We start from the raw sequence: 17,772 nt of genomic DNA, 5'->3' as shown, positions 1-17,772 counted from the left end.
TGGATACAATCTATAGCCACAGAGTGTGCTTAGTGGACTATCGTGGAGTAGATGAGAGATAAAAACTGTCTTCTCGATTCCAGAGACTGGCTCTAGTTCAAATAATTTTTTTTTTTAAGTGCCCCATGGCAGCTGTGCCGAACATCTTTCAGCTCTTGAACTATTTGATATCCAAACACTGAAGACTATGGAAAAAAAAAAAGTGACAGGAAAAAAATCCTCATAGAACTTCCTGTGGAGGTCAAAGTTTAATCACAGAAATAATGCAGATTTCCCTTTTATTAAAACCACAATGGAAAGACAGGGCTTGTGTTTACAAAGCATGTTGTTTGGGAGACCTTTATAAATTGTAATCTTTGGAAATCCCAGACCTATTGGATGTAATCCCATCCATTAGATGAAGGCAACTTGCCTATGCAATAGATCCAGAATAGCAAGTTAAATTGAGAACATGAGCAGGAAGCAGTCATTAAGGATTACAATGGGTAGGATGCAGAGTTAATTCACAGAGATATTTTGTTATGAGATAATTACATCACTGGGACAGCTGGAAAGCAGAGTGCTCTGCTGGACGGCAGGGTTTGTTCTCTGCCCTGCAGCTGGGGGGTCAAGACAATAGAGACAGGGAGAGAACTTACTTTATGGGATAGTTAAGGGCTTGGCTGGCTTAATTGTGAAATGATAATGACATATCTGCCTTTTTTGGATGGTGTTTTGCACAGCTAAACTGGACTCATAGTAAAAGCTGAGAACTACTTTTCTCTTTTGCTTTTTGAACAGACTATTCATTTAGATCACATTAAGTAAAGCTCTAATGGATAAACACTGAATGATAACTTTCTTTTCCTCTAAGACTTATCTGAAATATTTTATCCATATTCGACACAGCACAGTTAACTTTTTTCTTACGAAATCGCAGTCGTGCAATCATTGAAATGGTACTTTTGCCAGTTTACTGAATATCTGGCCAAAAAAAAAAAAAGTTGTAGAAAGTTTCAAAATGTTGGTCAACACAAGGAATCATATAGTTGGAATTATTTTTCAGGGTTTATGTTCAGATGTTCAGACCTGTCTGGATCTTTTGTTTTGCAAGTATAGGGTTATAGGCAGCCTGGCCACATTCCTCATTGGTTTATATAAATACATTGCAGATTGTTAACCTCCAGCCAGATACCGGAGATTTTAACTTTTGTTTAGCTCAGTTGCTATATGTGAGACTGATCTGTTATATGAAAGCATCTATTTTCTCTTTATTGTCCACCAAAGTGACTATGATTTGATTGTGGATAATTCAAGAAGGAGTCATCGTGGCCAAAAAAGCATCATAAATACTATATTCTAAAATCCCTAAGGTTAATATTTGTTGTTATTGTTAGGTCCAACTCACAGCGACCCTATGAACAACAGAAAAAACACTCCCCAGTCCATTTTTTTTTTTTTAGTCCTGTACCATCCTCACAGTCGTTGCTATGTTTGAGCCTACCACTGCAGCCACTGTGTCAGTCTGTACTGTTGAGGGTCTTCCTCTTTTTTGCTGACCCTCTACTTTACCAAGCATAGTGTTCTTCTCCAGGGAGTGGTCCCTCCTGATAACAAATCCAAAATATGTCAGACCAAGCCTCGCCATCCTTGCGTCTAAGGAGCATTCTGGCTGTACTTCTTCCAAGACAGATGTTCATTCGTCACCAACACCACAGTTCAAATGCATCAATTCTTCTTTGGTCTTCTTATTCACTGTCCAGCTTTCACATGCATCTGAAGTAATTGAAAATACCATGGCCTCGGTCAGGCACATCTTAGTCCTCAAGGTGACATCTTTGCTTTTTAACACTTTAAGAGAGGTCTTTTGCAGCAGTGCAATACGGCCTTTTGATTTCTTGACTGCTGCTTCCATTGGCGTTGATTATGGATCCAAGTAAAATGAAATTCTTGAAAACGTCAATCTTTTCTCCATTTATCATGATATTGCTTATTGGCCCAGTTGTGAAGATTTTTGTTTTCTTTATGTTGAGGTGTAATCCATACTGGTCTGTAGTCTTTGATCGTCATCAGCAAGTACTTCAAGTCCTCTTTACTTTCAGCAAGCAAAGTGGCATCATCTGCATATCGCAAGCTGTTAATGAGTCCTCCTCCAATCCTGATGCCACGTTCTTCTTCATATAGTCCAGTTTCTTAGATTATTTGCTCAGCATACGGATTGAATAAGTATGGTGAAAGGACACAACCCTGATGCACGCTTTTCTTGATTTTAAACCACGCGGTATTCCCTTGTTCTCTTTGAACGTCTGCCTATTGGTCTATACACAGGTTTTGCATGAGCACAGTTGTTTTGGAATTTCCAGTCTTCACAATGTTATCCATAATTCGTTATGATCCACAAAGTCGAATGCATCTGCATAGTCAATAAAACACAGGTAAACATCTTTCTTTAGACTTGACAGCAGTGGGTAAACATCTTTCTACGATTCTTTGCTTCAGCCAAGATCCATCTGACATCAGCAATGATATCTCTTGGTCCACGTTCCCTTCTGAATTCAGCTTGACTTTCTGGCTGTTCCCTGTTATGTACTGCCGCAACCGTTTTGAATTATCTTCAGCATAATTTTACTTGTGTGTGACATTAATAATATTGTTTGGTAATTTCTGCATTCCATTGGACCACCTTTCTTTGGAGTGGCCACAAACATGGATATATTCCAGTCAGTTGGGCAGGTAGCTGTCTTCCAAATTTCTTAGCATAGACAAGTGAGCATTTCCAGTGTTGGAGTCGTTTGCTGAAACATCTCAATTGATACTCCATAATTTCTGGAATCTTGTTTTTCGTCAGTGCCTTCAGTGCAGCTTGGACTTCTTCTTTCAATACTATCGGCTCTTGATCATATGCTGCCTCCTGAAATGGTTGAACATCGACCAGTTCTTTTTGGCATAATGACTGTGTGTATTCCTTCCATCTTCTTTTGATGCTTCCTGCGTTGTTCACTTTTTTGCCCATAGAATCCTTCAGCATTTCTTCTCAAGGCCTGAATTAATATTTACAACTGTTTATTCAGAATGCATTTCCTACCCATTATGATTAAATACAACTATTAATTTTTACTATGATAATGTTTACCAAACAAATTTAATCAGACAAAATTTCATAGTTTAGTGTAGAACAGTATTTCCCAAAATGTCTTCCACGGAATACTGGACCTATATGATGTTGACGACCATCATTGGAGCCAAAAATGGGGGTATCCTACATGTTCTCCTAGGACCTTCACTCCCATTAATGTCACTTGTGACTCTCCAAGAAGGTTGTGAAACACTCCATTTCCCTAATGTAATTCAAATGACACCTTAAAAAAATAAGATTACTACCTTCTTGAACCAGAATGGACCACTTCTACCTAATATCATTCTTTTTGTAGCCTAGAAGAATATGTAATTATATACACTAAAATTCACATGAATGTTCTGCTGTATGCACTGTCATGGGTGTCTCTTTAAAATTCCACTTTTTAAACATTGCCAATTAAAATTAGTGCTCTTTCTCCATGGCTTATCATTTACGGCAATTAGCAGTGGCTTTTTTTCAGTGAGCTTGCGTTTACGTATCTCAAGCATTCTTTGAGAGCTAGTGTGGAGTACAGTTGCCACAGGTGGCATTAGTCAGTCCTAATATTTTGAAGAGAGTGATAAAACTTTGAGGAAAATAACTTGGGTGTGTTAAATGTTATTCTTGAATTGTGTCATACAAAGAGTGCTTGAAAACGGTTTCAATGAGATGAAGTAACACAGCATACTGCCAGGACTGTTAGGTAACTTCTAAGACAACAGTTTGGGGAACAGGTGGCCTTTTGGCTCAGCAGTGTTTTAAGATCATTCTCCAGTTATGCCCTAGTCAGTTTTTTTATTATGAAAATTACTAAAACATCACACATATATGTATATGCATACATACATATATGTGTAATAAACTGTAAATACAGTAAGAATCCGAGTTGTTAAAATCAATTGTTGACCCCAGGCAGTGATGAGCAATGTGTTTTTTCATTAAGGAAATATGTTAATTAAAATGGAAAACATTTTTAAAGTAACGTTTAGGAAGCACAGTTGTATTGGTGCATAGTATGACCCAGTTCCCATGTTTGTACTTGATTTTAGTACATGTCAGTTTTGGTTCATTGCTGTTTTTATTTTATTTCAAAAATAGAAGCAACAGATATAAAAAGCTTGGTGGTTGTGAAAAAGGAAGGAAAAAAGTGAAGCTGTCAAAATATTTGAGTTTTATGTAAAGAAAATGGTTCAATGAGCCTCTGAATAAATGATAATCCCCTAGAACTACCAAGTTGAAAGCGTTGTTGGGGTAAACTGCCCAAGTGTCAAATCCATTTATGATACCAATCATATTTTTTTTCAGCAGCATGGGAGTAAAATGATTTATGGCATTATCTTTCATAAATTTATGAATTAGGAGAGTATATTTTATCAGAATAATATTCTAGATTAAATCACATTAGGGGAAAAATAAGGTTAAAAGTAACTGATTAAATTTAGAAATCAGAGTATGTGGAAGTAGATACATGTATGGGAAAAATTCATTTGACTCTAACTGATTTTAATGGAGTAGTAGAACTTACCCAAACTACTCATAATTAAACAATAGTTTGGACCTGGCTGTGTGTGTGGTAGTTGGTGTTCTGTTGTTCTGAATTGTCTCAGCAGTAGATTTAACTTACAGTGGTCTTTAGCTTACTATAAAGTTTAGTTTAGATTCCCAGAGAAGTACCAAATGTAATAGCCCAGAAATGTAGTTGAGTGGCATGATGAAACAGCTAGACATTAAAATTTTAACAAAGCTAATATACAAAGCGAAGCCTTGGTGGCGCAGTGGTTAAGCATCCAGCTGCTAACGAAAAGGTCAGCAGTTCGAATCCACCAGCTGCTCCTTGGAAACCCTATGGGGCAGTTCTACTCTGTTCTATAGGGCCACTATGACTCAGATTTGACTCAACGGCAGTGGTTTAATATACAAAGTGGATAACTGAGAGTCAACCTGAGTTTAGTACTTGGGTTGTTTGCACATTTATAGTTAGTCTCTTGGAAGAGGGTGTTTATTCAGTTAAAAAAAATGGAAGACACAAAAGGATAAAATAACTGAGAATAAATCTAACCAGGGATGTAAAAGACTTCTGCAGGGAAGACTATACAACACTACTAAAGAAACCAAAACAGATCTGAATAAATGGAAAATCATTCCTCGCCCATGGATTGGAAGACTTAACATTGTTAAAATGTCAGTACTACCCAAAGTGATCTATAGATATAATGCAATGCCAATTAAAAAAAATGAAAGAAAATACTAAAAGAGCATATTACTAGCCTTCTCTTAGTGTTTCCATTGCATTCTTGTCAAGAAACTTACTTACAGCTTGTTTAATTCTTCAGACATTTGTGAACATCTCACATAGCAGAGGGTGTGCTGCGGCTTGAGAAGTCTTTTGACTGCTGAAGGCTCTTTATAACTTATATTTTGAATTAGCTGTAAGATTTTATTGAAGAAATTGGATATTCCCATCCAAACTTAATTGTAATGTTTGTTTCTTTATCATCTAAGAATGATATAGTTTTCTAATGAAAGGTTTTTTTCCCCCCTCAAAAAATCAATGTTAAAATTCCTCAGTTTTGATTAGCATGGCATTTGAAATTCTGAAAGTAATTACAAATGTGCGTATGCCTTTCCAGGGAAATGGTTTGGTACAACAGGATGAAGCTTCTCTATATTCCTTCATACGTATTTTCACAGGCATGATTCTAACACCGTAAATTCCAGGAAAGTCCTCGTTGCAGGCTCTGCTATCTCAAAAGAAAGCTCAATTTGTTTTTTGGATAACCCTCAGACTACAAGCTAAGAAGAAGAATATTTCTTCTAGCATGCGGTTTTAAAAACTATCTATCAGCAGTCCTACCTAAGATCACCAAAGAAACTCTCCGAGCAAGCATTGTTGTGCCCCGGTCCTCTTGCTTTCTTTTTGCCAATGGAGATGTCATCGGTACTTAACTGAGGGCATCAAGTGCTCCTCTCCTGAACATTCTTATTAAAGTCTCAGATACCGTTAGGTATCTTCACATATGATCACAAGAAATGATCAACACGGATCTTTTTTTTTTCCCCATCATGTGATAAAATTGAGGGATATGGGTAAAAGTTAGAAGTTACTTCCTTGCTTACTGCCACTTACTTAATATCTCTTTCTTTTTCCTTCTAGGTTGTTTGATGTATGCACAGTATCACGAACAGACAGAGAAACGAAACTAACATTAGTGTTTGAACATGTTGATCAAGACTTGACCACTTACTTGGATAAGGTTCCGGAGCCTGGAGTGCCCACTGAAACCATTAAGGTACCAAGAATCATCTTTCTGCCTGTCCAGGCAGCCACATTACTGTAGTCCTCTTAGTAATGGCATTCTTTCCTTATGAAAATTGCCAGAAATAGAGCCTTTAGAGCTCAAATATATAAATAAAAATATCAGCTAAGTATGATGTTCAAAGAATGGGATATATGCCAGTTCATTAATTTTAGGGCTAAGGGAAAAAAATCTTTTAGTTTTAATACCTATTAAAATGATTGTAAAATACGTATTTGTTCATTATCTTGCCCTAACCTTAGAAAACATAGGATGTATGTGTATGTGTGTATGTATATGTGTGTATATATATATATACACATATGCGCACACACACATATTTCAATCTTTTTCTGATGGCTCATGATGTCTGGAACACATAAATTGAAACATCATTTATGAGTACGTTGTATAATTGTATCCTGACTCCAGGACATATGCATGCATCTTTTGAATAAATCTGAAATACTGTTTGTTAAGCCTTTCTTCTTTCATTTTTTCTCATTCATAAAAAGTTTATAGGAGGCGTAAGTGCTAGGTACTATGCCAAGCACTTGGAATTCACAGATGACTAGGACATGCCTTCTGCCCTTAGAGGCCAGCAAACTAGATGCACCATATTGACTTGAGGGTCTTTCTTACGCTCTAATAGGAAAACCTGCTTGTCAGATTTTGTTGGTCTTGCTTGTATTCTGTTTAATTGAACTTCCCAATAGTTCTTTTAGATCTGTGCACATTGTGTGCAGGTTTTCATGAAGACCTTTTTGTCTGTTTGAATTAGGTAACTTAACTAAACAGATTGCCCAACTTATCATTTATTGTTGAGTGATTTATTTCTTTGATTTTAGACTAATACAGGGTATATTTTCTCCCATCTGGCTTTACTAAAAGAATATGGTACTCAACATTATTCCCATTTCTTCCTGAGTAGTTTCAAGGACATTGTTGTTGTTGTTAGGTGCCGTTAAGTTGATTTTGATTCATAGGGGCCCCATGTGACAGAGTAGAACTGCCCCATAGGGTTTTCTAGGCTGTAATCTTTATGTGAGAAGATTGCCAGGTCTTTCTCCCGTGAACCACTGGGTGGCTTCTAACAGCCAGCCTTTCAGTTAGCAGCCAAGCACTTAACTATGATGCCACCAGGGCTCCTTTTTCAAAGAGGACATTAAGGCTCTCTAAATGTAGGTCTTCCTAGTTACCTTTTTTTTTTTTTTTTCCGGCCCTCTTTCACCCCCTACCCCTATCTCTTTCCTATGGCATTCTGTTCCAGTCCTGTGGCTTCAGTTATCTCCTCCATGTATTTGTCCAAAACCCCATTTTCAGCCTGTGGGGCACGTCACATGCCTACTTGCATATATTCTACTTTCTGGCCAAATTTCACTAATCACCATTCTCCAACGTGGCCCATGGTTTCCTACCTCCCTGGCCCTGCTTCTCATGCCATATCTTTTGTCCTTCCATCCTATGACTAGCTGTCTAAATTTTTCCAGGCCCACCCAGGTACTATTTGATCAATTTTTACAACTGAAAGTAATCTCATTAGTCTTACACTTGTTCTGCATACCTCTTTATTGTGTTTTCTACCTTCTGTTGTGATTATTTATGTACTTATGTATGTGTTCATCTTTCTGTCCTGACAGTGCCTTGGACAATGATTTATATACATAGGTACTCAATAAATAAGGCACATTGCCAAGCTTTCTTCAGATATAATTATTTCAAAAGTATTTTTAAGTGATTTCAAACCCCTTAAGCATGCTATCAAAATAATCATTGGCTTTTTCTGATACATATCGCTAAGTTCAAAAAATTATTGTTTTGGGGGTTCATTTATTTTAAACGGAGGGATACTTGGGGTAACCATGTATTTATAGTCTGTATTGTCACCTACGTGGGTCTTTCGAACTTCACATTAAATTCTACGGAGTGGAAACGTTTGCAGAAGTTATCTCTGTAGTTAAAGCGATTGACAAAGCAGAGGCACACTAGACTAAGGCCTGATCTGACCGAAGTAGAAGTGAAGTACAGTTGGGGGCTCTGGAGTCCCGACAGATGGGAATAGAGGGGCGACCAGGATTAGAAGAGGAAGAGGCAGAAGGATAGTCACCAAAGTAAGGTAAAGAAGGAGAGGAGGTGAATGGTAGAGTAGCTAGGCCAGAGTTGGGGTCCGGGTGGGTTGTACTTAGTACCAGAAGCTTTTTAAAAAGATGACTTAGTTAAAAGTTAAAGTTTTTCTGAGTCTTTTATCTTTCTCTAGGGAAGAGGGAGTGGCATTTCATTCTATGTTGAACGGGAGAGTCTCCTGGAGGCTGTTAGATTTCTTCAGCCATCCGTGTAGCCCCTCCACTGATCTTATAGGGGCTGGTAGAGTGGAGGCAGGAGCAAGGACTCCAGTTATTTAAGATTTGTGGTTGATGGTGTATCGATGTATTCATAGTAAAATAAAACCATGGTTAACTGAAATATTTCAAAATGGCAATTAATTCGTATGTTAATGGTTAATTGAACATTTTTTGTTAACTACTAAAAAGGCTAACCAGAAGACACTTTTGGTTTTTGTCTTCTTTTCTTTTTAATTGTCTGAAGTATACTAATCTACTTTTCTTCCTTCTTAAATATTACATATCTTCTTATATATATAGGCTATATAGATATAATAATTTGAGAGTTTGTGATGCTTAAAGGTCATTATTAAAAACATGAATAATCATTTAAAAGCATGGTAAAACCATAAGCATATAGTTTTAGGCTGAATATATATTTGATACCAACTTATTTTTAATAAACTCTTACATCTTTTCTGTCTGTGATTGGCTTATTTTTAAAACCTGCACTGCAGGACAAAAAAATATTAAGAGGGAGGTTTGGGCTAGTTGAATTCTGGTTAAAGTTTTCAAGCACATAACCAGAGATGAGATACACTTTGCTATTGTTGTAGGGGCTTATTTATGGGAAGTCTGAGAGTCCCTGACTGGCAAAAACGGTTACCTAACTACTAACCAAAATGTTAGCAGTTTAAACCAACCCAGAGGCACCTTGGAAGAAAGGCCTGGCAATCTGCTTCTGAAAAAAGCCCCAGCCATGAAAACCCTCGCCCTATTCTGCAGCACATGGGGTTGTCTTGAGTCAATCAATTTGACAGCGACTGGTTTGGCTTCTTGGTATGGAAAGTCTCAATAACTAGAAGACGGTTATTATGAACAATCTATTGGAAACACAGAAATGGATTCTTTGTACAGAATGCTTTGTTGTAAAAAGATTTTTCTGAACATACTTGAACAGGTATTTATTGAGTGTTTACTCTGTTCAGAGAGGGTTATGTGCTAAGACACTCTGAGGATACAAAATTGAATTAGGTATGAGACTGCTCTCAAGGACCTTAGAGTATAACAGAAGAGATAAAGTGCACACAGAAGTATGTAGTACATATAGTGTATGGTTATTTAAGTATTTATATATGCGTGTGTGTGTGTGTGTATATACACCAAACCTGTTGCCATTGAGTTGATTCCAACTCATAGCGACCCTATACGACAGAGTAGAACTGCTCCATAGTGTTTCCAAGGAGCAGCTGGTGGATTCAAACTGCCAGCCTTTTGGTTAGTAGCCAAACGCTTAACCGCTGCACCACCAGGGCTCCACATATATATAAATATACATATATATATTTAAATAAAATATATGGAGAGAGTTTTTTATTATGTGACCCTGGTGGCTCAGTGGTTAAGAGCTCAGCTGCTTACTGAAAGGTCTACAGTTGGAATCCACCAGCCGCTCGTTGGAAACCCTATAGGGAGGGCAGTTCTACTCTGTCCTATAGGGTCACCATGAGTTGAAATCGAGTTGACGGCAATGAGTTTGTTTTTTGTTTTTTTAATATGATCAGGCTTCTCAACTGTCTTAAAAACTCTGTGAGAACCTGGTATCTTTTTTGGACGTTCTAAACGACTCTTTTTTTTTTTATGCATATAACACATTTGATGAACTTGGCACGGAAAGATTACACAGAAAATCAGTAGCCTTTCTAAAATTGAACATGGTCTTTCAGCTCAAGACCATATGGCCTCTTTTGATGGATCAATCTGGGAATACAAATTATATTTTATTTATTTATCTCTGTAAGTGAACTTTGTAGAGCTTGAGAAAGCCAGAAAAACTCAAGGTTTATGTGTTTGTGTGGGTCATTTTCTCTGTGAATTAGATTTCATTTTATCTTCAATCGAATGTTTCTTAGAGATTTCTGTTGGTTGTAATATTTTTCAGTAAGAGATAAAATGTACTATTAGGTTTATTTTACAAAATCCAGACTTCAGAGACTAACACACCCTCTTAATAGCACCTGTTTTCTGCCTCTGGGAAATATCTGTTTTCATGAATCATATCTGCTTGCAATAAACAGTGGCTCTGATGTCAGTATGGATGCCCAGGGCTGATTTATCTTTACGGATTTGACATAATGCAAAGTGACTGACTGGTCCCTGTACTGCTGATGAAGGAAGTCCCAGATCCTCCTCTCCTCTCACCCCTAAAGGAATCAAGCCCTGGCCCCTCTCGGCTCCTGGTGGTCTCCACTTTGCCTGAATTAGGAGCAGGTGATTTGTCTCATCTTTGCAGGACACAGAGCAAATTAACATGAAAATATCGCTTCTCCGAAAACAAGGCAGGCTTCAATGCCCTGTCGCTGCTGGTCATTAGCCATCTGCCACCGACACTCATACTCTGTTTATCACATTTGAAATTCAGAGCAGATGTTGCATAATAAGGTGATCCCCAAAACGAGGCAAGAAATGCAAAGAACAAATACACCACAAAAATGATAAAGATCTTAGAAGAAAAAAAAATTTTCAATCTGATATCTTCATGGCTGGACTAAATTGAATAGACCCTTTAAAAAAATTTTTTTAACACACACATCTTTTCTGGTGTTTAATGCAAACTACTTCTTATAGGAACATGAGAGATATTTTAAAAGAAAGGGCATATTTGAAAGATGCCTGAGAGGACCGTTTAATAATTTTTTTTTTTTAAATAAGGAAAGTGGAATGCTGTAATAACACTGGTTTGGATGCAAAGGACTAATGGATGCCACCTAGGTCAGTCATGCCAGTGTTGACTTGTGCTGTAAGACGGGTCTCCACGAACAGCAAGTAGCACCAGCACTGCTGGATCTCAGAGCTCAGAGCTCACAAACGTGGTTTTCCAGTCAGTTTATTTCCTCCTTGGTACTCAAGACTGACCCTGTCTTTCCTATCCCCTTTCCCTTTGCTACCCCTACCCCACCACCATTCCCCCTCTTCACTCTGCCCCCATCTCTTTTGTCAGTCCCTAACTTTTTAAGCTCTTCCCATCCTGAGAACTCAGTCTTTCGTTTTAGTTCTGCTGCCCTTCTACACTGGCACATCTGATTGAAGTGGTGATCATAGCATTATACCTAATTGATGTACGTACATAATTTGTTGTTGGTGGATGCTGTTGAGTCAATTCCAACTCAGAGCGACCCCATGCAACAGCAGAACTACCCCATAGGGTTGTCTTGACTGTAGTCCTTATGAGAGCAGGTCACCAGGTCTTTCTTCCGTGGAGCCACTGGGTCAGTTCAAACTGTCAGCCTTTCAATTAGCATGCAAGTGGTGTGCTTTATAAAAAAAACTTTATCATTCATAGTATATTAGCTGTTGTATACAGAATCATTTCTATTTTAAAAAACAGATATCACCTTTCATGAGGAATATCACCCTATGTTATAGCTTTTCCTGGGCAAAAGTCAGCTTCAAGTATAGTTTTTTGACTGAATGAAAGGTGTTTTTCCACATAAACTGCCACTCCCATACAGACACAGGCTGTATGTATGTCTGTATCTGTTTATTTTTAAGGAAAATCAGACATATTGCCAAGCAAAAGTTAAGTAAGCAGTCACAGAGTAGACAGAGGGTTAAGTCAAAGTCGCACCAGCAATCGCTCATTGACTCAAATAGGAGAGATAATGAAAGGGTAGTGAGTCAACACTTGAGTTTACTCCAAATTTAGGGAGAAATGTAGACTGAGTGAGAGCTGTAACAACTGTGATAACTTATTCTCCTAAACTCTAAAATTCAGATCAGAAATTTGAAGAGATGAAATCTTTAGTGTAATCTCCATCTTCTGGTCACTTACGAGTAATTTCCATTTGCTTTTCCTCTCCCCTCGTCAGAAACATGCATATTGTCCATTCTGGTGTCTTTCATTTCAAGTGAAAACTTTTGGTAAGTCAAGGAACTTCTTCAGGGAGGACATTTTTAGGTAATCCAGATTCTGAGGACTCTCCCAGAAATAAATCTTTATGCAATTTTCCAGATGCTTCTATTAGCTGAAAACATCAGGCGGGAAAGAGGACAGAATTGTGAAAATAAAATACATAATATCTAAAAGTATGTGATAGCAAACTTTAACAGGGTTCTTTAGTGGTTTTTGTTTTTGTTTTTGAAACAGAACTACTGGTTTAAAAAAAAAAAAGCTAATGTCTTTCTAAAGATACTGTAAGACTGACTCACTAAAAAAATACTGACTCACTCAAATAGCGCAAATGATCTTTTCATCATTCTAGTCCCAAATCATGTAATATCCTCACAATTCCTTCTCTGACCACCACAGCTAAAGCTCCACTTCTAGTTACAGTTTACCACATTATGCCACATTATCCTATTTTATCCTCTTCATAGCATTACCTGAAATTATCGCATTCATTTTTTATATTTGTTTTCTGTCTTTCCCAACTAGAAAGTAAGAGCCTTGAAGTCAGGACTCTAGTTGACTGCAGTATCCCCAGTACCAGCATACTGCCTGGAGCATAGTGCAGCCTCAGTAAACATGTTTTTGTATCTATCTGGGTGCCTACTTTATTAACTCTAATTGTCTGAAGTGCAAACACCAATGTCCCCATTGTACAAATGAGGAGATTATACTTTTCAAGGATACGTTTTTCTTATAATAGAAAAATAGTCTAAGGGATGTCATATCTCAGCACATCTATTTGGCTGTTTCACAGTCAGTTCTTTATGGTGGACAGGGATACTGGTGGGACTTCCTCTACTGTAACTAAGATTGCTTGGTTGGCTTTGTTTAGATATAGTCTAAAAACAATAACTCACCTCCATTAGGACAGTAAAGCATTTTTCTTCCTTATAGTACTGACTTAATTAAATTCCAGAAATTGTTTCTCTTCATTGTTGGACTATGTTAAATACCTTTTATACTAAGGCTGGGGACACCAAGTCAATGAAGAGAATGATTTAAGCTGTGAATCTTAGACCCCAGTCTCACTTCTCAGGATTATATATCTAAAAGATACTTCAGTAAGTGAACATTTTACAGACATTAACAATAAGTTTCCATTTATCCACCATGGTATGTATCTACCATCCCCACCATGAGAAATAGAAGCTTTAAAGGATTAAATTATTTTTTTAAATCAAATTTAAAATACTGTCCATTATATATTCGTTTGAATCTTTATCCTTCTTATACAGAAATTTCAGATACCTGTATGTACTATGGAGCTTAGAAGCTAAGAAAGCCCCATTCTGTTAAACCAATTGCTAACAATTTGTGATATTAGCATCACTAAATTGTAAGTTAGTGAAAGGCATCTAGAGAAGGTATCCATCATTTATCCAGAAGAGTATCATATTTCCCGTAGCTAAACAAGGTAGGAAAGATTAATCATTAGGTGAACTGTTGCAGTTAAGAATTTTGTTGCAGTTAAGAAAGTGATCATTGAGTCTAGTAAATATTTGCCGAATGAATAAGTGCTTTCACAAGCTGTCTTATAATAAAGCCTTACAAACCCTATGGAGGCCATTTTGACAATCAGATGTTTTCTGAGTATATGAAATACTGTTGTGATTTTTATCATTTTGTGCTTCCTCGTCATCATCACTCTTAAAGAACAAAACTCTCCTAGAAAATAGACTAAAACCAACAAATTTTACAAAAATGAGTTACCATCTAATAAAAGGTAGATGAAGGCTTAGGTGAATCCTGTAAACCCATTGCCTTCAGGTTGATTCTAACTCATAGTGACCCTATAGGACAGAGTAGAGCTGCCCCCTGGGGTTTCCAAGGAGCGCCTGGTGGATTTGAACTGCCGACCTATTGGTTAGCAACCATAGCGCTTAAACACTACGCCAGCAGGATCTCCTAAGGTGAATACTATGGCTGTATTTCTCCAAGTGTGGTCAGTGAATCACCTGTATCGCCACCACATGGGGTGTTCATTAAAATGCACAGTCCTGCCCTAACTGACCCCCCATCAGGCCCAAACAGAATCTCAGGAAGGAGTTTTTCATAAGTACCCTGTAATAATTCTTATAAGGAGCTCTGGTGGCGCAACAGTTAAGCACTTGGCTGCTAACCCAAAGGTTGGTAGTTCAGACCCACCCAGTAGCTCTAGAAAACTCTATGGAGGATCTAGAAAACTCTACCATTGTCACATAGGGTCGCCATGAGTCAAAATCAATTACATGGCACCTAACAACAATTCTTATGGACACTGAAGTTTAAGAAATACTGCCCTAACTTTTGACATATGATCCAACCAGGAAATGGAAAACTTCTTTACATTGTAAGATGATTCAAACCTCTGGAATATTTGCTTGACCTGTGAATAGGTAACCCAAGCCATTCAGAAGGCTCTAACCTAAGCTCAGGTGAAGTCAGGTGGGAAATTTTAACTAAAGTCGCCCCTATGTTTGATACTTGTTTAAAAGTACTGAAGTTTTATTCCCTAAGCTTTATTCCTATTTAAAAATGCTAATTCCTTAATAGGAAATAAGAATTGAAGACAACGTACTGAGAAATAGGAAAATTTTAACTAGAAATTCTTAAGCCACCTAGAAATCCTTTTAAAAACATTGTTCATCACACATCATGATTTGACCTTTGAAAGATGTTTTTTGTTTCATCTTCACTTAAGTTTTCACTGTTTTCTGAAGTCTTAAATTATTAAACCATAAGCAGACTTGCGAGTGTAATTGTTCAGAATTCTTAAAAACCCTGTTTAATAGGTGAGGAACCAAAAATTTGAAACATAAGGGGCTAATAGTCACAGGTTTTTAGTGCTGACAACAAAGTGGCCAAATATAGTATTCAGGTATTCCCTTTCAGGCTTATGTATTAGAAGCCATGAGTGATCAGAATCTGAATTTTTTTTCCAGTTGTGGTTCTAAGCACTTAACAAATATATGCTAGTAGCTTTGTTGAGTTTTATATTTACCACTGTTCTCTGCTGTCCCTGACCATACTTGTTAATTTTTTCCTTTCTTGGACAAAACTAAAGAAATATTTATCATTCTACTCTAGTTTAGTCACGCCATTTTTAGATTGAAACGTTAAAATAGAACATAGCAGAGAATTAGGAAATGCAGGGCATAGGAGGTTACACTATGAATTAAGTTTATGAACTGCCACGTTAAATGTCATATCTAAATAGAGCAGTCAGATATTTATTGATCTAGAAATAGCTATCCTCAATTTAAGATATTCTACAAATATGGTTAGCATGGAATGAACACTGGAAGTGCTCCTTGTCAGCATTTTAATTTCACTAATACATCACATTTTAACGTTCAGATCTGCAACTGAGAAATTCACCATCACCCATACCAAAAACCTGAAGTGTTTGTTAGACTAAGATGAAGTAGAAGCTTTAAGAGAGGGTCCTAGGGATATGTATTCCAAGTCAGTAGGATGGAGTACAAAAAGAGGAAGAAATAGGTTGGTAGTAACAAGAGAATTGATTAAATGGGACCCAGGAAAAAGGGAAAGGTTTGTGTACCCTAAACAAAATAGCCTTTCCTAATGCATGTGATAATGCTGGGTATAAATTGCTGAAACATTACATTGCTAACTTTTGTCCTCCATTATGATTATTGCCCTTGTTGTTGTCATCATTAGGCGGCGTTGTGTTGGCTCTGAGTCAAAGCAACCCTATGTACAACAGAACAGAGCACTGCCTGGTCCTGCACCATACTCACAATCATGGTTGTATTTGAGTGCATTGTTGGAGCCACTGTGCAGTCCATCTTATTGGGGGTCTTCCTCTTTTTTGCTGACCCTGTACTTTACCAAACATTGATGTCCTTCCCCAGGGATTGGTCCCTCCGGATAACATGTCCAAAGTACATGAGACAGTCTCACCATCTTCCCTTCTAAGGAGCATTCTGGCTGTACTTCTTCCAAGACAGATTTGTTTGTTCTTGTAGCAGCCCGTGGTATATTCAATATTCTTTGCCAACACCATGATTCAAATACATCAGTTCTTCTTTGGTCTTCATTATTCATTGTCCAGCTTTCACATGCATATGAGGAAATTGAAAATACCATGGCTTGGGTGAGTGTACCTTAGTCCCAAGGTGAAATCTTTGCTTCTTAACACTTTCAAGAGATCTTTTGCAGCAGATTTGCCCAGTGCAATACGTCGTTTAATTTCTTGACTGCTGCTCCATGGATCCAAATAAAATGAAATCTTTGACAGCTTCAATATTTTCTCTGTTTATCTTTATGTTGTTTGTTAGTCCATTTACCAGGATTTTTGTTTTCTTTATGTTGAGTGTAATCCATAGTGAAGGCCGTAATCTTTGCTCTTCATCAGTAAGTGCTTTAAGTCCTCCTTGCTTTCTGCAAGCAAGGTTGTGTCATCTGCATAAAGCAGGCTGTTAATGAGTCTTCCTCCAATCCTGATGCCCCGTTCTTTTGCGTGTAGTACAGCTTCTCAGATTATTTGTTCAGCATACAGATGAGTAAGTATGATGAAAAGTATAACCCTGATGCACACCTTTCTTGATTTTAAACCATGCAATATCCCCTTGTTGTGTTCGAACAATTGCCTCTTGGTCTATACACAGGTTCCACATGAGCACAATTACTGTATATTTACCCATATAATGTGCACCTTCTATGTTTGTTTGCTAACCATTCCCTCCCCATTATGTATTTTCATAAGTGCTGCTATGCTAATTTTCTTTCCACGTTGCTGTAAAAAAAACTAGCATAGCACACTTATGAAAATACCTTGCAGGGGGAGAGAGCAGTTGGCAAACAAATGTAGAAGGTGCACCTTATTTGAATAGAAATATGTTAGGTGTTCTGAAATTCCAATTCTTTGCATGTTATCCATACTTTTTTATGATCCATACAGTTGAATGCTTTTGCATAGTCAATAAAACACAGGTAAACCTCTTTCTGGTATTATCTGCTTTCAGCCAAGATCCGTCTGACATCAGCAGTGATATTCCGTGTACCTCATTCTCTTCTGAATCCAGCTTTAATTTCCGGCAGTTCCCTGTTGATGTACTGCTACAACCTCTTTTGAATGATCTTCAGCAAAATTTTACTTGCATGTGA

General features: G+C 37.5%; 1 protein-coding gene across 3 annotated transcripts in view; it reads left to right on the top strand.

The window, feature by feature from the left end:
* CDK6 (cyclin dependent kinase 6) overlaps window positions 1-17,772 on the top strand; it is a 271,790-nt gene that overhangs the window by 80,891 nt on the left and 173,127 nt on the right. For all 3 annotated transcript variants that reach the window (XM_064289982.1, XM_064289981.1, XM_064289983.1), the window contains exon 2: window positions 6,252-6,387. In XM_064289982.1, coding sequence (XP_064146052.1) covers window positions 6,252-6,387 — 136 coding nt within the window. The remainder of the gene's footprint in view (window positions 1-6,251; window positions 6,388-17,772) is intronic.

This window comes from Loxodonta africana, chromosome 8, assembly GCF_030014295.1.
Source record: "Loxodonta africana isolate mLoxAfr1 chromosome 8, mLoxAfr1.hap2, whole genome shotgun sequence".
NCBI lineage: Eukaryota > Metazoa > Chordata > Mammalia > Proboscidea > Elephantidae > Loxodonta > Loxodonta africana.
The sequence above is the reverse complement of the archived record's forward strand: the minus strand, read 5'-3'. Positions and strand labels throughout refer to the sequence as shown.